This window comes from Muntiacus reevesi, chromosome X, assembly GCF_963930625.1.
Source record: "Muntiacus reevesi chromosome X, mMunRee1.1, whole genome shotgun sequence".
NCBI lineage: Eukaryota > Metazoa > Chordata > Mammalia > Artiodactyla > Cervidae > Muntiacus > Muntiacus reevesi.
In genome coordinates, this window is record NC_089271.1 from 61,964,854 (window position 1) to 61,979,832 (window position 14,979).

General features: G+C 53.2%; 1 protein-coding gene across 8 annotated transcripts in view; it reads right to left on the minus strand.

Annotated features, from left to right (window-relative positions):
* ZMYM3 (zinc finger MYM-type containing 3) overlaps positions 1-14,979 on the minus strand; it is a 15,339-nt gene continuing 360 nt past the window's right edge. Inside the window, exons 1-25 of one of the 8 annotated variants that reach the window (XM_065916942.1) lie at positions 14,881-14,920; positions 12,807-13,492; positions 11,807-11,850; positions 11,413-11,485; positions 10,689-10,983; positions 10,277-10,454; positions 9,705-9,923; positions 9,265-9,415; positions 8,920-9,035; positions 8,668-8,754; positions 8,390-8,540; positions 8,006-8,178; positions 7,640-7,805; positions 6,859-6,956; positions 6,619-6,778; positions 6,232-6,344; positions 5,914-6,088; positions 5,583-5,729; positions 5,025-5,128; positions 4,381-4,549; positions 3,954-4,105; positions 3,260-3,374; positions 2,470-2,724; positions 1,579-1,696; positions 1-1,468 (exon numbers count right to left, since the gene is read on the minus strand). In XM_065916942.1, coding sequence (XP_065773014.1) covers positions 1,276-1,468; positions 1,579-1,696; positions 2,470-2,724; positions 3,260-3,374; positions 3,954-4,105; positions 4,381-4,549; positions 5,025-5,128; positions 5,583-5,729; positions 5,914-6,088; positions 6,232-6,344; positions 6,619-6,778; positions 6,859-6,956; positions 7,640-7,805; positions 8,006-8,178; positions 8,390-8,540; positions 8,668-8,754; positions 8,920-9,035; positions 9,265-9,415; positions 9,705-9,923; positions 10,277-10,454; positions 10,689-10,983; positions 11,413-11,485; positions 11,807-11,850; positions 12,807-13,473 — 4,119 coding nt within the window. In that variant the 5' untranslated portion in view covers positions 13,474-13,492; positions 14,881-14,920 and the 3' untranslated portion in view covers positions 1-1,275. Of the gene's footprint in view, positions 1,469-1,578; positions 1,697-2,469; positions 2,725-3,259; positions 3,375-3,953; positions 4,106-4,380; positions 4,550-5,024; positions 5,129-5,582; positions 5,730-5,913; positions 6,089-6,231; positions 6,345-6,618; positions 6,779-6,858; positions 6,957-7,639; positions 7,806-8,005; positions 8,179-8,389; positions 8,541-8,667; positions 8,755-8,919; positions 9,036-9,264; positions 9,416-9,704; positions 9,924-10,276; positions 10,455-10,688; positions 10,984-11,412; positions 11,486-11,806; positions 11,851-12,806; positions 13,493-14,148; positions 14,165-14,251; positions 14,547-14,698; positions 14,822-14,880; positions 14,921-14,979 lie in introns of those variants that run through there. The other 7 variants (XM_065916941.1, XM_065916947.1, XM_065916945.1 and 4 more) reach the window with 7 other exon arrangements.

Here is a 14,979-nt window from a genome sequence, read left to right on the forward strand (position 1 = left end):
CAATTTTAACTCTTTATTTGAAACAAACAATTCCAGAGACAGAAGGTTAGTTGTGACAACAGCTTCTCACTACAACACAAGGTGGGCATGGCTCACTGAAGGGACAGGCCAGGTGCCTCAGAACAATATATACAATTTAAACAGTGGCTAAACTGGTGACAGTTATAAAAACACAAAAAGGAGGCTGGGGAACAGCAAAGCCAACAGGGAAAGAACTAGGTTCCTTTGCTGGACGCTAAGAGTTTTCTGCAACTACAGAGGCAAGATGGGGAAGAGAAAAGATGGAGGCAGTGGGGGCAGGACCCATGCCCACAGTTCTTCACCTATGCTTTGACCACAGATCCCATCCTGCATGACTCAGGGCCCCCACAGGCTTGGCCGGGTTCTTACAATGGGGGAAGAACAAGAGTGGGGAACCCAGCCCCAGCCCAAGTCAGAAGGTGGTTTTTGCCTTCAGAACTCTATCCACTGAACTAAAGGGAGGCAGTTACAGAAAGCCGCTAAGCATGTTGACACCATGGCTCATGCCAACCTAAGATGGCAGAGAGAGACAAACACATAAACCAAAGGGACGGGCGTCTTCTCCCCATACTTAAGAGTCATTCTCTGCCTTTGAAGGAAAAAAATCATTTAGAAGATTTTTTAAATTGCAGCACCAAGGGTTGGTGCTTGCTGGGGTGGGGAAGAGGAACCAGGTAGTGAGGGGCTTCCAACCACCAATTATCTTGTGGGAGGGAAGAGTGCCTAAGCTCTGTGTTTTAGGTAAATGGTCTCCTCATTACTTTCATAGTTTCTTTCGTATCTTTCATACAAGACCCTTTAGTTTGTGCTCAGGGAAGAGTAGAGAAGTGAGTGGGCACAAGGTTGAGAAGGAAGCTGGGTTCTTCCCTCGGCAAAACCTAGGAACAAGGGCCTTGACCTATGTGGGATGGGTCAGGAAACCCAAAGCCAACAGGATCACCAGAGCTATGAACACTTTATTTACTCAGAGTTTGGCCCCAGGAGTTTACTCTGAAACATGAAGAAAATGGCCTAGCTGGTTTTTGCCCATCACTGGGAGTCTCTCTGTACAGAGGACTGGGGCCTTGTGGTCGTCAAGTGGTTTGGGAGAAGGTAAAAGCCAGGGATTCCTAGGGAAGGCAGGGAATGGATGAGTAGAAAAGGGCAGTCAGGGCCCTTCAGAATGAGTAGCATCGGTTCCTGGGCCTGTCACCCTGTGGGACATGGCCGTGGGACAGACATCATGTGGAAGATGGATACAGGAAGCATGTGGGCTCAGTCCAGGTCTTCCTCCCCAGGACGACCCAGCTCCTCATAAATCTCACGCACGGCCAGAATGCGATTGAGCATGCTCTCCAACATGCTGCGGTCCATGGGGATCACAGAATACCAGAGAGGTGACTCAGCGATGCAGGACCGCTCAGGTTGCAGGTAGAACACATCGTTGCGAGTCCGGAGGCTTTCAGGACTGCAATGGTGGGGTGGGAGGGGGCGCAGGTGGACAGAGATCAGTAACTGGGAGAAGTAGAGCCCATGGGTCCCCAGGCTAATGCCATTCCTACAAACCTGCCAACTCACCATTTTGAGAGATAGAATTCATAGAACTTGACGGGGCAGCGGAGGGGATTCATGCGGTTCTCACGCTGCTCTAAGATGGGGGCTTCGTCATCTCTCTTCCGTTTCCCAGGACCTGTGTCTGTGGAGGAGGCAAATGACCTGGACTCATTAAAAGTGCAGTCTCAATGAAGGATCTCCAAGAGCACAGTCCAGGGCACAGGTTAAAGGCCTCAGGACACAAAATGGTCTCATGGAGAAATAAAGGCACAAGAGTCGGTCAGTCTCTCTGCACCAACTCAACATTCTGCAGCGTGCTGCTCTGAAGAGCGCCTTGGTTCTCACTGTTAAATACTCTCTATCATCTTCCCAAAGTTGATTTCCTAAAGAGGTGATCTCAGAAGTCAAATGGACAAACTGACGAAACAGACCCTACTGTAAAATTGGGGCTGCTTTCTGGGACAAACAGCGATGGCGCCAGCACCCCATACATTAGTCCTGATAGAGTCTCAGGTCCAGAAGGGACCTTGGGAACTGATCTCAGGGCCAGAATAGAAACCAAGGTACTGTGGCAGTTACGCCCAGCAGCAGAACCATGGAAAGCCTGTCATTCACTCTTGTCAACTCCCCCTTCAGCCAAACACATCCAGCAGCTTCCCACCTGTTCACCACATCTCCTAAAAAGTAAATTGCCCTGAAATGAGGAAAGGCAGGAAACAGGCAACTGGGTGACCTATATGCAACAATCACTTCCCACCAGATTGAAGGACTGGCTGTTGTTCCTTTTTTCTGGAAACCAGGAATGGAAGGGTAGAGAAGCTAGAGATAATGAAGAAGGCCAACCTGGTGGCATGGTGGGGCAGGGAAGGGGAAAGCAGAGGGGGAGGAAAAGCAAAGGAGGGGGTAGCATCATACCTCGCCCTTTCCTCTGGCGGACAGGAGCATAGTAGCGAATGCTCACCACCTTGGTGGTGCCCCGAGGGGTGGTACACTTGCGGGACTGCCGCACCACATTGGTGAAGGAGAGCTGCATGTGTTCCTCTGCTGTCTGAAGCCCAAAAAACTTAGTGTTGAAGAACATGAGGGTGTTGAGAAGGACAAAGGGGGAGTAGACTCCCAGCTGCTTACACTCCCAGAGGTGCTCTTCCTCTACTCGGGAGAACACCGTATCTGCAAAGGCAAGGGGGAGAGGCTGTCAGGAGGAACTGGCTACCCACACCTATCCCCTTTGCTCCCACACATTCCACTCACAAGCACTGAGCACACCAGACTTGTTTGGTCACTAAAGGACTACCACATGTAAAACCCTGACACCTTGCTATACTGCACAGGAGGACTGGATTTGTTTGTTGACTTTTGGTGGGGTTTGTGGGGAATTTTTTTTTCATAGTTTCCACCTGCATTAGGAGCTTCACTCATGTAAACCTTCAGGAGTCCAACTTCTTTCTTTCTTCACTTACCACTCAAACCCTGGTCACTTTTTGGTCCCAGAGATAGCTCTTCAGACCTAAGTCTTGATCCCCTCCTCATGTTCAAGGACAGGGGCTCTGATTCCCTTAGCTCTAAATCCCAAGGAACCCAACTACACGCTCCTGTACTCGGACCCTTTTGTGAAGAGTGGCAGACTCAAGAGTCCAGGGCTCGGAGTGGTACATTGGAAGAACAGAGCAAAGGGCAGAGGGGTTGCCAAGTCCCTGGCCCTTACTGTTAGGGAGGAGCGTGGGCTGCCAGGTACTCAGAGACTTGTTGAGTTCTTGAACAAAAGTCAGGTAGTAAAGGTCCGTGAAAATGTTCACCATTCGGTTATTTTCCAACAGGTACTGGAAAAAGAAAAACAGACACACATACAGCTAGACTCTGGGCCCTAGAGGAAAGACAATGATGCCAAAGGCCTCAGGTATAGCAACCTTAACAGTTAGGAGACCATGGGAAACAGTTGCTGGATTAAGTGATCCAGAGTGGTTTTCCCCAGGTAAACCTACAGCTCTCAGGTGCTGAGGCCCTGCTGGAGAAGAAAGTTTGGAACAGGTGTATCACAGCTGCTTCTTCATAACTCCAGACCCCCTTGTCAGCTAAGGCACGTTTGACTTTTCCCCATGGAAACCAAACATTACACCACCATTCAGGAGACCTCGTTCTGCCCATCCCTCCCCTCTGAGCATGGGTTTGAAGATGACAAAGCAACCCAGACAGCAATAAATATTGCTTCTTGGTCAACAGTCCTGGAATGCAGCTTTGATTTTGGAAGAGCATTGTCATTTCTTGTCCTGTCTGGAGTAGAAGATGCCTGCTCAAGGCAGGAGATGAGGTGAGGAACAGGAAGTGGGACAGAATCATTTCAGGTAGAACCCTGCCTACTGTGTTGAGTGATGACAAGTGAGGCAGCATGTTAGTGGTACCTGTTGGATGCCAAGACACAGATAGTAGATGCTATCAGGTTCATATCGTTCACCATTGGGTCGAGTGATTTCTCTCACAAACTGGGCCAAACCGTAGTTGAGTTCAGCAGCTGAACAGGCCAGAATATCCTCCTTGATACGCATAGGTTTGGCTGCAGAGATACACAGTGGAGGTGGCTGGCATTAAGACAGTTCCACATGGAGAATTTCCCTTAGCTCCATCATTAACCCCTTCATCTCTTAGTCACATCCAGCTCCAGAACAAATCCAACAATCACACAAAGAGCCTTCAGCCTTGAAACCTAGATGGCAGCTCCCCTTATTCTGCAGCTCCTCCAAATCTGCACAGGATCCCCTATGGACACCTTCAGGTGAATCACAGCCCTGCTCCCTCTCCCCTTCCCCTCCTCCTCCCCTGGTTACTTACGGCCAAAGCGCAGCTCATCACCCTTGCTAGTTTCTCCATTGGCATATTTTGACTGCACCCAGCACTTCCAAGCATTGACACCATAGGAATAGTTGAGCCCAGTACAACTAGGCTGGCTGCTCATGGAGTCCCGAGAACAGCTCTCTGAAAGCACCAGCCGCTTTTGACCCTGGAGAGGAAGAGAAAGGAGTGGGTAGCAGAGGTAAGGCCAGGAGCATTGTGGAAACAAGTTAGGACAGTGTTCACCACCGGGTCAGGGTGGGACCAATGTAAGAACACAGCAAGCTTCCACAGCACACGACTCCAGGAACAGCTCTGATGAGCTCTGATGAACTGCGGAGAAACTAGAGTTTGGCTGTACCTTAATGCACACAGTTCCTGGAGAATGGAAAGACAACCCACTCCAGTATTCTTGCCTGGAGAATTCTATGGACAGAGGAGCCTGGTGGGCTATAGTCCAAGGTGTTGTAAAGAGTCGGACGTGATTGAGCGACTAACACAACACTATGTGCACAGTGGTAGAGAAAGGAGGCTAGGGAAGGGGAAACTAAGGCTTCTGACTTGGCTATGAAAGCCCCACCCCCACCCCACTGCCCTTCGTGCCTCTATCCCTCTTCTGTGGATATAGCAGCTCCAGTCCTCACCTTCCTCATGGTTCGGGGAAGGTCTTGTTCAGTAGACACATCCTCAGGCCCTACCAGGCCACAATCAAAGAGGAAGTCCACACTGGGGTTAATGTCCAAAGGATCTAGAGGGGAAAGGAAGAAGAAATAGATTTTTTTTTAAGAAATTGATTTTTTAAGACCTAAACCCTGTAGTCCTCCCACCTCACTCCCACTACTTGTCCACTTGACTTGAGATGAGCCTCCCAGACATCTTCATTGTAGTCACAGGACAAAGCTATACACAAAGAACATGCTCACAGGCACGTACACACAAAATTCACAACATTGGGAACATTCCTAACACTACTGAATTATAAACTTAAACATGGTTAAGTTGGTAAATTTTATGTGCTTTATAACAACAACAAAAAGAAAAAAAAAACAAGACTCAAGTGTAGAAAAGTGTCCTGGTATCTCTGGCACTGCTCTCTGTGAGAGTCTTCTGTTTAGGGTCATTCTTGGGATCACAAGCAACACTTCTTTCCTGATGGTGCACATGCTACTATATGCAGTGGGCAGGCCCTGAATCCTACTCACTCTTGGGGAAGTCTGCCTCCAAGTCTTGTCCAGGCTCATCCAACACATTGGCCATCTTGACGGCCATGGCCAGGACATCATCCCGAGCTGGCCCAAACAGGTCACAGTCTTCCAGAAGTCCCTCTGCACTCTGGTTGCTCACAAGATCTGGGTGGCAGGGAGGTTGGCTCAGCCTCTGCAGCTCCTCCTTGGTGCCCCCAAAAGGCTTTCAGGGGCTGATCCCAACTGTTCCCCCATTCCATCAGGCAATAAGATCATCATTCTCCACCCCCTTAGACAGACACAGACTGGTAGCACCCTGTCTCCCTCACCACCGCTGCCCATGGTATACCACAAAGGTCAGATGAGGCCTTGTCCAACTCCTCGGCCTCTGCGATCATCTCTGCCATAGCCAGGATATCAGCCTCCAAGGGGTTGGACGGGATCTTCACCTTCAGCTCCTCAATGGTCTCCACAATTTTGTCTGTGCTCTCCAAGGTAGTGGGCAGGAACATGGGCACAGGCACCTGGAGGCATGAATCCCAACTAAATGCCAAGAACCACACTAGCACATGAGATGGACAGCTAGCGAGAGGGAGGGAGTCGGGGTGGTGGCCTCCAGCCTGGAAAGGTGAAAGAGGCCCCCAGCAGGAATGGCAGGAACACTCACCGGGATAGGCATTGTGAAAGGCACCGGGACTTTCTGGCAGTACAGATGCATAGGCACTGGAACAAAGATGGGCACTGGGATGGGCAGCACGATCACCTGTGGCTTCCACTCTTCTGTTGACAAGAAAAGGGTCTTCTCAGAGACCTTGACAGACGGGTCACATCCACCCCAGGACCTGATACTTGTTCATCATGCCCAAAAGCTCTAACATGTGCTCAGTATCACAAAGCTGCCCTTGAAACAAATGTTGACAGATGACCCTGGGATTCCAGGACAATATGCAGGACACTTCAGCCATCTAAGAAACTCCCTTGTCCAGCTCCCAGGCACAGGAGGAGGCCTAAGACCATGAAATACAGCCTGTGGCGCCTTGGTACCCTTGCTCACCTGTCTGACTCCCTTTGGACTTCATCTCCACCTTGCAGGAGACCCCCCGATTCTGCATCAGTGGTTTACACATGGCAGCTTTGTTTTTGCGGGGTGCTGTTGGGGGTGGTGGTGGTGGAGGAGTGGGAGCAGCGGGGGCTGGTCGGGTCTTCACAGGGATCTGCAAACACAAAGGAACATGAGTACCACTGCTACGGTAACCCCTTTGAGACCATCTTCCCCCTTGGCTCTTGCCTTGACCTTGCCCAGATTTCCATTTTCCTCTAGGGTCTTTATGGTGTTGCTGTTCTCCACTTTGGTTTGAGCGGGTGTCTGGGGCTTTGCCTCAGAAGACTGACCTGTAGATCAAAACAAATGAATGCTCTCATCTGAGGCACTAGCTCTCTGTTTTCCTCACTCCTGCTCCAGGAGGGCTTTGTTAAGAGAACACCGAATGTGAATGGTAAGTCTAGAATTTTCCCTCCACTCCATCCCAGCTCTAATCTTTTCTAGGTCCCAGCAATAGTGGCCAAAAAGATTCTTTGCTCCTGGCTGCCAAGAAGGATTAAAAACATTGCTTCCCCAGTAACCCATAATTTGAGACCTTCCATTAAATGGCCATCAGGAGTTTAGTACCCCTGGAGTGTGGAGGGGCCATGGTGATATTCTAGAAATGACAATAGTCTTCATTCTCCCTAAAGGTGTTTATGTTGAGCTTGTGTTGACACTTCCTTCTCTCTGAAAATTAACCACAACCCCTATATGCCCCACTCTACCATGGCAGGTATCCATTCCTTACAATACATCCCTTATAGAAAATCAGTAGGATCTAACTCTCAGAACTCCTTTTTTAAAGCTCTCAGAACCTTTAAATGAGACTCCTCTAGTACCTGCACAGTTCAGAAGCTAAAAAACAACACAGAAACAGGAGCTCTGGCCAGGGATGAGGTAAAAGCAGGAGAGGAAGAAGAAAGGTGCTGGGCCCAGGGTCAGAGGAGTCCAGGCCAGTTCTAACAGACTGTGCCCCCTGCCCGGGACTCACTGTTCAGGAGACTTTCAGGCCCACTCTGGGTATCCAGGTTGGGTTGGTTCTGCTGGCTGTAGAAGCGCAGCAGACACTGTTGGTTGCAGAAATGACGGATCTGCCCACGCCAGTGGATGGTCTCCAGCAGCTTCCCCTGGCGCTTACAGGCATGGCACCGGGCAGCCTGAGGGTGTTGACAGGGTGGTCAGACCTGCCTCCCTAAAATGCGCTGGGTCCTTTGCCCTGGGATAAGCCATGCCACTCTATGGAAGCTGGGCTAGTCGGAACCCCCTCCCTGGACATGAACCCACAGCCTGATGGTGGCACAACAGCCCGTACTCCTTGCTGCCCTTTCCCTCCTTTGTGAGATGCAACCCCCCTTACCTTGCAGTACCACAGCAGGTACTTGCTCTTACAGTCCTCGCTGCAGAAGTCCCAGGTGCTGCCATCCAGCTGCTCGGTGACTCCGCGCTGGCAGGTCTGGGAGCAATAAGTACAAGTGATACAGCATAATCCCAGCTTCTTAGTGAAGTCCTGTTTGTATAGCAGCACACAGCCTGGAAAGGGGGCAACAGAAAACAGTCCAGAGACATGAGATCTCCTTGTGGCCATGAGACCCAACTTTCTCAAGGCAGTGCACCTGAAACGTCAAACAGCCTCCAGAGTGTCCTGAGCAGAATGGATCACCCTGCAAGCCTGCCTTACTTAATCTGCCATTCTTCTCAGCTGCAAGGTACAGGACTCTCTGACCCTTCCCCGACTCCTTACCTTCGCTGCAGAAGCTCTTCTCCACCCCACTGAATCGGAGCTTCTCATGCAGGAGTTTCTCCTGCCGGCAATGCTCACACTGGGACACCACACCCCGGAGGCGCTTGAAGTCCTCACAGCAATCACGACAGCAGAACTGGAACACCTGGTCCTAGGATGGGGCACGGGGTGGGGGAACAGGGCTGCAACATCTGGACCCAGCGAAAGCCAAGTAAAAGGACCCCTTCAGACAGACATCTGGTTATGTAGCAAAATATGGGTGGGGGTGGGGATCTTACCTGCCAGTCCAAGACCTCAGGCTTGCCACTGAAGAGGCTGTGGCAGTAGTGACAGCTCAGGTGAATGCCCCCCTCAGGGCTCGTGCGCTGGAGGGAAGGAAGACAAATAAGGGAGGGGCAAGATGTGTGCAGTGGGCTGGCGGAGGGAGGTGAAGTCAGGCTTGCTCTTTGCTCTGCCCAGGCCTACCTACCCCAGATCTCATACCCTTTCTATTGCCACAACCATTATCCCTCGTCCAGGGTCTGGAGTACCTGGAACTTGGTCCAGCAGCTGGGGCTGCAGAATTGGTAGACTGTGCGATCAACCTTGTTGTAGTAACAGGGGTCAGAGAGGCTGCGGCGGCAGAAGCTGCAGGGTCGGGGAGGGCCTGGGGCACAGAGAGAAAAGGAGAGAGAAAGAAGGAGAGGGAGAGAAAGAGAGAAATAGAGAGAGAACACACAGCAGGTGTAAGGCAGTGCAGACAGAGATGGAATGGGAAATCCACGGGAGTGTGGTTGGGGCCGAAGTTGGGCAGCAGGGGTTACTATAGAAGAAAGGAGTATGGGAGGTAGAAGGAAGGCCAGCAGGGGTCTCAGAGAAGAGGGCTTTGCACCTACCAGTGAGCCCTGCCTGCTTCACTTTGTAAGAAGTGGTACAGCACAGGGAACAGAACAAGCTGGTCTTGCCATTACGGTCCACATGGGATAGCATCTCAAAGTTCTTACACAGGGTCTTGCACCAGACACATGGGTACACCCGTGTGTTTTTCTGTGAGGATGGGGAAGGAGAGGCTGAGGCTGGATTTGTCCCTTCACTTTTATTTTTTAAATTTTTAAAACATGAGATATTTCAGGCATACAAAAAGTATAGATGATGAGATAACAAACACCTGTGTGTCCACCAGCCAGCTTCAAAAATAAAACATAACAGATACAATTGAAACCCCCTTTATTTGTTTTATTTCTCCCAGCCCTCGACCCGTCAGGCACCTTTATTTCTCACCCAAGGACCGCACCCCCTTCCACAGCCCTCTAATGCACTACTCCCTCGGCCCCACCTTCTTGTATGCCCCCAAGCAGGTTGTGTTGCAGAACCGCTTTTGTTGGCCCTCGTGGAAGAGGAGCTCGGGGCCAGGGCTCCCAGTCTTGGTGTAGATGTAAGCCCCGCACTGGTCACAACAGTTGGTTTTCAGTCCCTTGTTGGCCCGGAATTTGGAGAAGCAAGAATCGCTGCAGAGCCGGTGCACCACGCTGCCATTGCTGACCTCATGCAGGACCTGCCACACACACACACACACACCCTGAGCTGGGGCCTGGCCACCACCACCCACCCTGGTGCAAGGATGGCCCGCCCCACCTCACCCTAGACCTTTACAGCAGACAGCGGGCCCAGGGACCCCCCAACCTGCACATCAGGATGTCGACTTGATGCTGAGGTCTTGGGAGGCAAGGACGGCCAGCCGCACACAATCCTGGAGAAGCTCTAGCCTTGAATCCACTCCCTCACGATGGCTGCTCCCCCCTCCCCACATCCCTCATCCACAGGGCCTGGCCCCTGCAGCCCCAGGATTGCAGGGGCGGCTCAGGGCTGGCCAGGCTCTGCAAGTCAGCCCCCATCCAGCTTCCTCACCTCTCCAGTCTTCTGGCATATGCTGCAGCGAGTGGCATCAGCAGGATCCCCAGACTGGGGGATTGGGCGCTGCTGCTGGGCCTCATACAGGGAGAGACAGACGGATGTGCAGAACTCATGGAAGGAGCCTCCTGAACCGGTCTGCGCCACAACTGAGTCCTTGGTGTTCCAGATCTCCCTGGAGGTGGGGACAGGTTTGTACATTTAGTTGATACCACCCCCTCACTTCATGAGCCTCCACCTTCCTCCTCTGGGATCAATGACCACAGAATCAAAAACATTCTCAGACACACTTTCTATTAGTGAATTGCCTCTATCCCGTATGGTACTAGGGTCTTGCCAACAGAATCTCTCTCACCCTTTACTCTCAGCCTGATCCCTGCTCTCCCCACAGCCCCGGACTCTCACGTACTTCTTGCAGAAGGTGCAGGTCTTTCTGCCAGAGGGCTTCTTGGAGAAAGTGGTGAGACAGGATGAAGAGCAGAAGAGCTGTGGCAGCCCCTTACGCTGGTAGGCTGTCTGGCCCTTCTGCAGCGGTGTCCGGCAGTGGGCACACGTCATCTTGGTGCCTACTGAAGAGCGCCCGGCCCTCTGTGCCACGCTTGAGCGTAGAGACATGCGAGGAGAGCGCCGGGGCCGGAATGGCACGAAGTCCTCATCGTTGGGGTCATCTACCATAGCATCAGAATCCTCATCTGACACTGGAACTGGGCGGGGGTGGGGTGGGGGGGGTGCGTGGGGAGAAAAGGCTAAGGGACCAGGCCTCCAGCCATCACCTGACCTGCAGGTAGTTGAGCTGATCCTGGAATTCCCCAATCCCTATGGTTCTTGGCTTTCCACTCTGCCCCTATTACACTGGAATCTCAAGCTACTGGGTGTCACCATCCCTTAATTACTCTGTAACATCCTAGGAAGGGGAAGGTAGGGATCCAAGTGAGAAGATTCGGGGACAGCTGAAACAGGAAACTCCATTCTCACTGCTCTTGTTTTCAATTTCCCCCACTGCCCTGGGTTCCCATGCCAATCCAGGGCAGAGACAGGTGCTTCACATTCTGCATGGTGCGCAGCACCACAGGAGCTGGGAGATCCATGCCGGCTACATCCCACCCGGTCACACTTCTTCAAGCCCTACTCACTGCTCTCAGTGGAATCCACAACCTCAGGTTTTGGAGGCTCTACTCTTCTAACGCGCTCGCTTCTCTTCTGCACCTTGGAAACATGGGGAGGGAGGAAAGCTGACACCAGGGGCAGGCTAAAGGGCCAGCTGCACTAGTACAGGGTTTGGGGGGGTGTACAGAGATGGGAGGGGGAAGAGAAAGTAGGGACCCTGGACCCAGCCCTTAGGAGGAGGGGAGAAAAGGAGGCTGGACTTTCTCCTTAAGAAGCAATAGACACAAGTACTCCCCCCCTCCTCCTAACTCTCCTCACACACACTCTCCACAGAACAACATCTGGGAGGGAAAATGAAGGGTCTGCCCTTCCCAGAGCTATAGGGGGAACCAGACTCCTTCCAATCCCCTCCCCCCTCACCCTCTCTGGCGGCTTCTCACTCGCCTTCCCAGTCAGGCCATCTCCTGCAAAGGAAGCAGAAAGCAGCCTAATTCTTGAGCCTGCCCTCACCAGCCCCTCCCTGGCTCAACCCCCGCCTCCATTCCTGGGGAAGAACTTACTCAAAACTGAAAGGGAAAACTCGCGTGCCTGTGGCTTCTTGAGGCCCCTCTCAGGGTTACCTCGAGCTCTGCACTAAGTGGGGAGGGGGGGCTGCAGCTATTCTCCATGAAGAAACAATCCTACCTTCCCACCAGCCTTCTATCCCAATGGTTGGAAGTTAAGGAAATACAAGTAACATCCCTTTCAAGAATTTATAGTTTATCAACAAAAACAAATGCAACCACCCAAAGGTAGCAAGGGGAAAAGGAAGCAATAATATATGGGGAGGTTCCCCTGGACTCAGGTAGTTATATAAGCCCTAAGACCCTGGTCACAACCTGGGAGAGGCACAGTGCTAGGTAGAACTGGGAAGAAATGTGAGCCTCTCAAGTCTCTGACTATCAGAGACACAATCCTAGGCCCTGCATGTCTACCATTCCTCTGAAAGCACTCTGCACTTGGCTCCAGAACCTAGCATCATTCATCAAACCCAGAAACCCCACTCTCATCTAGAACAAAACAGAAAGATCTTAGAACCAAGAAGCCTGGTGTCCTCCCCAAGTCCTGAAGTAAGGAGGACCCTGGTACCAAAAGCCCACCGGGAGAAGAAAAAGGGACTCTCTTCCACAAAATCCAGTCTTCTCAACCCACCTCCTGAAACCTTGCCCCTATTTTTCCTCCAGAGCCACTGAGCTCCCCCTTCCCTACTTTCCTTCATCTTCTTCTCCACACCCCCATTCCTCCTTTCCAAACCCCTAACTCCTCCATACACATCCCTACTCTTATGTCTCCACCCTCCACCCCCACTTCTTCCTCCAAACACACAGCCATCTCCTTACCATCCCCCAGCCTTGATTTTCCAGCTGATCAGGCAACCTACCTGGCAAGGAAGGGTGTGCAGGGGGGCTAGGACTCCCAGGTTTGGTCTGAGAACTGTTGATTCCATCCCCCAAAGTCTCTCCCACTGAAGGGCTGGGGGGGCCATTTGGGCTCTGTGGTTGCCCTTGGGGAAGCTCCTCCTCCTGCCCAGAGGAGCCCCTTCTCCCTGTAGCTATGGAGGTGGTCTCCTCTTCTTCAATATGTGGGGATTGCAGAGTTATTGGAGAATCTGGAGCCAAAGGCTCTAGTAGCCCCTCAGGTGAAGAGGGATTTGCCCCAGACCCTGGGTCAGGTGGCACAACCTCAGGGGTCCTGCCCCCTGGTCCAGGGTCTAGGGTCTGATCACTTGCATCCCATGCAAGGGTTCCCTCAGGACCATGGTCCACCTCTGGGGGAGAGGGGGCTTTATAGAGCAGCCCCCCCAGCCCCAGCAGCTCAGTGGCTCCATCCAGGACTCCAGGGTCTTTTTCCAGGCCAGCAGGGGTATCAAGAAGGTCCAGGGCTCCCGAGGATGGAGAAGGGCCAGGGGGGGCCCATCCTCGAGTTGGGGCAGTCTGAGATTCCAGTAGATCCTCTCCAAATTCCATGTCTACTGGAAGGTCTCCAGCCAAGGGCTTCTCTGGCAGGGTCAATGGGTCAAACGGACTGGGGAAATCACTGGGATCCATGAGGATGACTGGATGTGGGCTGTAGATTAAGGGTAGAAAAGGGGGCAGAAGAGGTGGTCTTCGCCAGAATTCCTTCTTATATAGGCTCTGGGACACACCCCACCATCCACTTGGATTTCTCTTGAACCGCCCCCACCACTATCGACAAGCATTACCACAGGTTTTAGTGCGAATGACCACTCCTCCCCCCCAGTACAGCGCCCCCTGTGGGAAGAAGCGTTCCCCGCCTTGGCCCTGTACCCCCACTCTCCAGGCGCTCCACCCGCCCGCCTAGCCCCCGCCACCCCACTGCAACTCCCAGTTCCCCTCCCCCTTCACCTTTCACTCCCCCCCCCCCGCCCCGCAACTCCGGCTGAACGCCCCCTTAGAGTCTCCCAAGGCCGTAGCCACCAGAAGCCTTTCCCGCCCCCGCGGTCTCAGTTTCTATCTCTCCCCCCCTCTCTCCTAGAGCCCCCCAGTTCCCCAGTCTTTACCCACCCTGTCTGGCCCCACCCCCCCTCCCCGCGTTACATAGTCGTCCCTCAGCCCTCTCCTCGCCCCCCCAAACTGCCCTTCTTAACCCCTCCCCCCCAGTTATCTTTCAGGGTCGCCCACTTCCTCAAGCCCAGTCCCCCTTTCCTATTGCTCCCCTGGTCCTTCTTCTCCTGTTGCCCACCCCCCACCGCAGGCATTTACAGGAAGACATTTTGGAGCTACGGTCTCTCTTCAGACCCCCCTCCCGGCTACTGCAAGCTCCTGCCTGCAGGTTCGGTTCGGCTTAGTCAGGCCCGACCCCTACCTGCGGCAGGGTTAGTGTAACCGTTACAAGCCTAGAACTGCAGTCAGCGACGGCCCCGCGCTCCTTCTCCACCTCCCTCCCTAGCAGCCGGGACAGGGGTCGCGGCCCCTTTAAATGGCAGCGCCGCTCACGGAGCCCAGCGCTATGCACCAGGCGGGCGGGCGGCGTCAGCAACCAACCCCATTGGCTGGCTCAAGGAGGGGGCTCGCGAGACAGCGCCGGCCCCCGGCGCGAGACTCCCAGCCCAACGGACGCCTGGAAATTGCGGAGTGGAACCTCGGCACTGGAGATGGAGTTTGAGCCCCCGCCCGGGGCCCCGTTAGTTGAGGAAAAGCTAACCTCCGGAGCTTGGAAGCCCGCCCCTGGGGAAGGAGGCACCCCCTTTTCCACCAAAGGGCCGAGTACACTAGCCCACAAAAAACAAATCTACGCACCTGCTTCCCTTACCTGGCTCAAGAGTCTGGCCCCTCCGTCAACACCCGTGCCCGCCCTACCTCCTGGAGCCCACTCTACCCGTGATCCCCTCCTCTCATTCAAATGGTTCCCGGTCCCCTCCCCCTCCTCGTGTCGCTCTCCGCTTCCCACTCGTGTTCAACCCCCTGGCGTCCGCCCCCCTCAACAGTCCCTACCTACGCCATGCAGCAGGCGCCTGCCAAGATTACCCTCCCCCCAACCCCACCTCTCCGGAGCCCGCCCCCTGGGCGACTGTTGGGGTAATGAGTGACAGC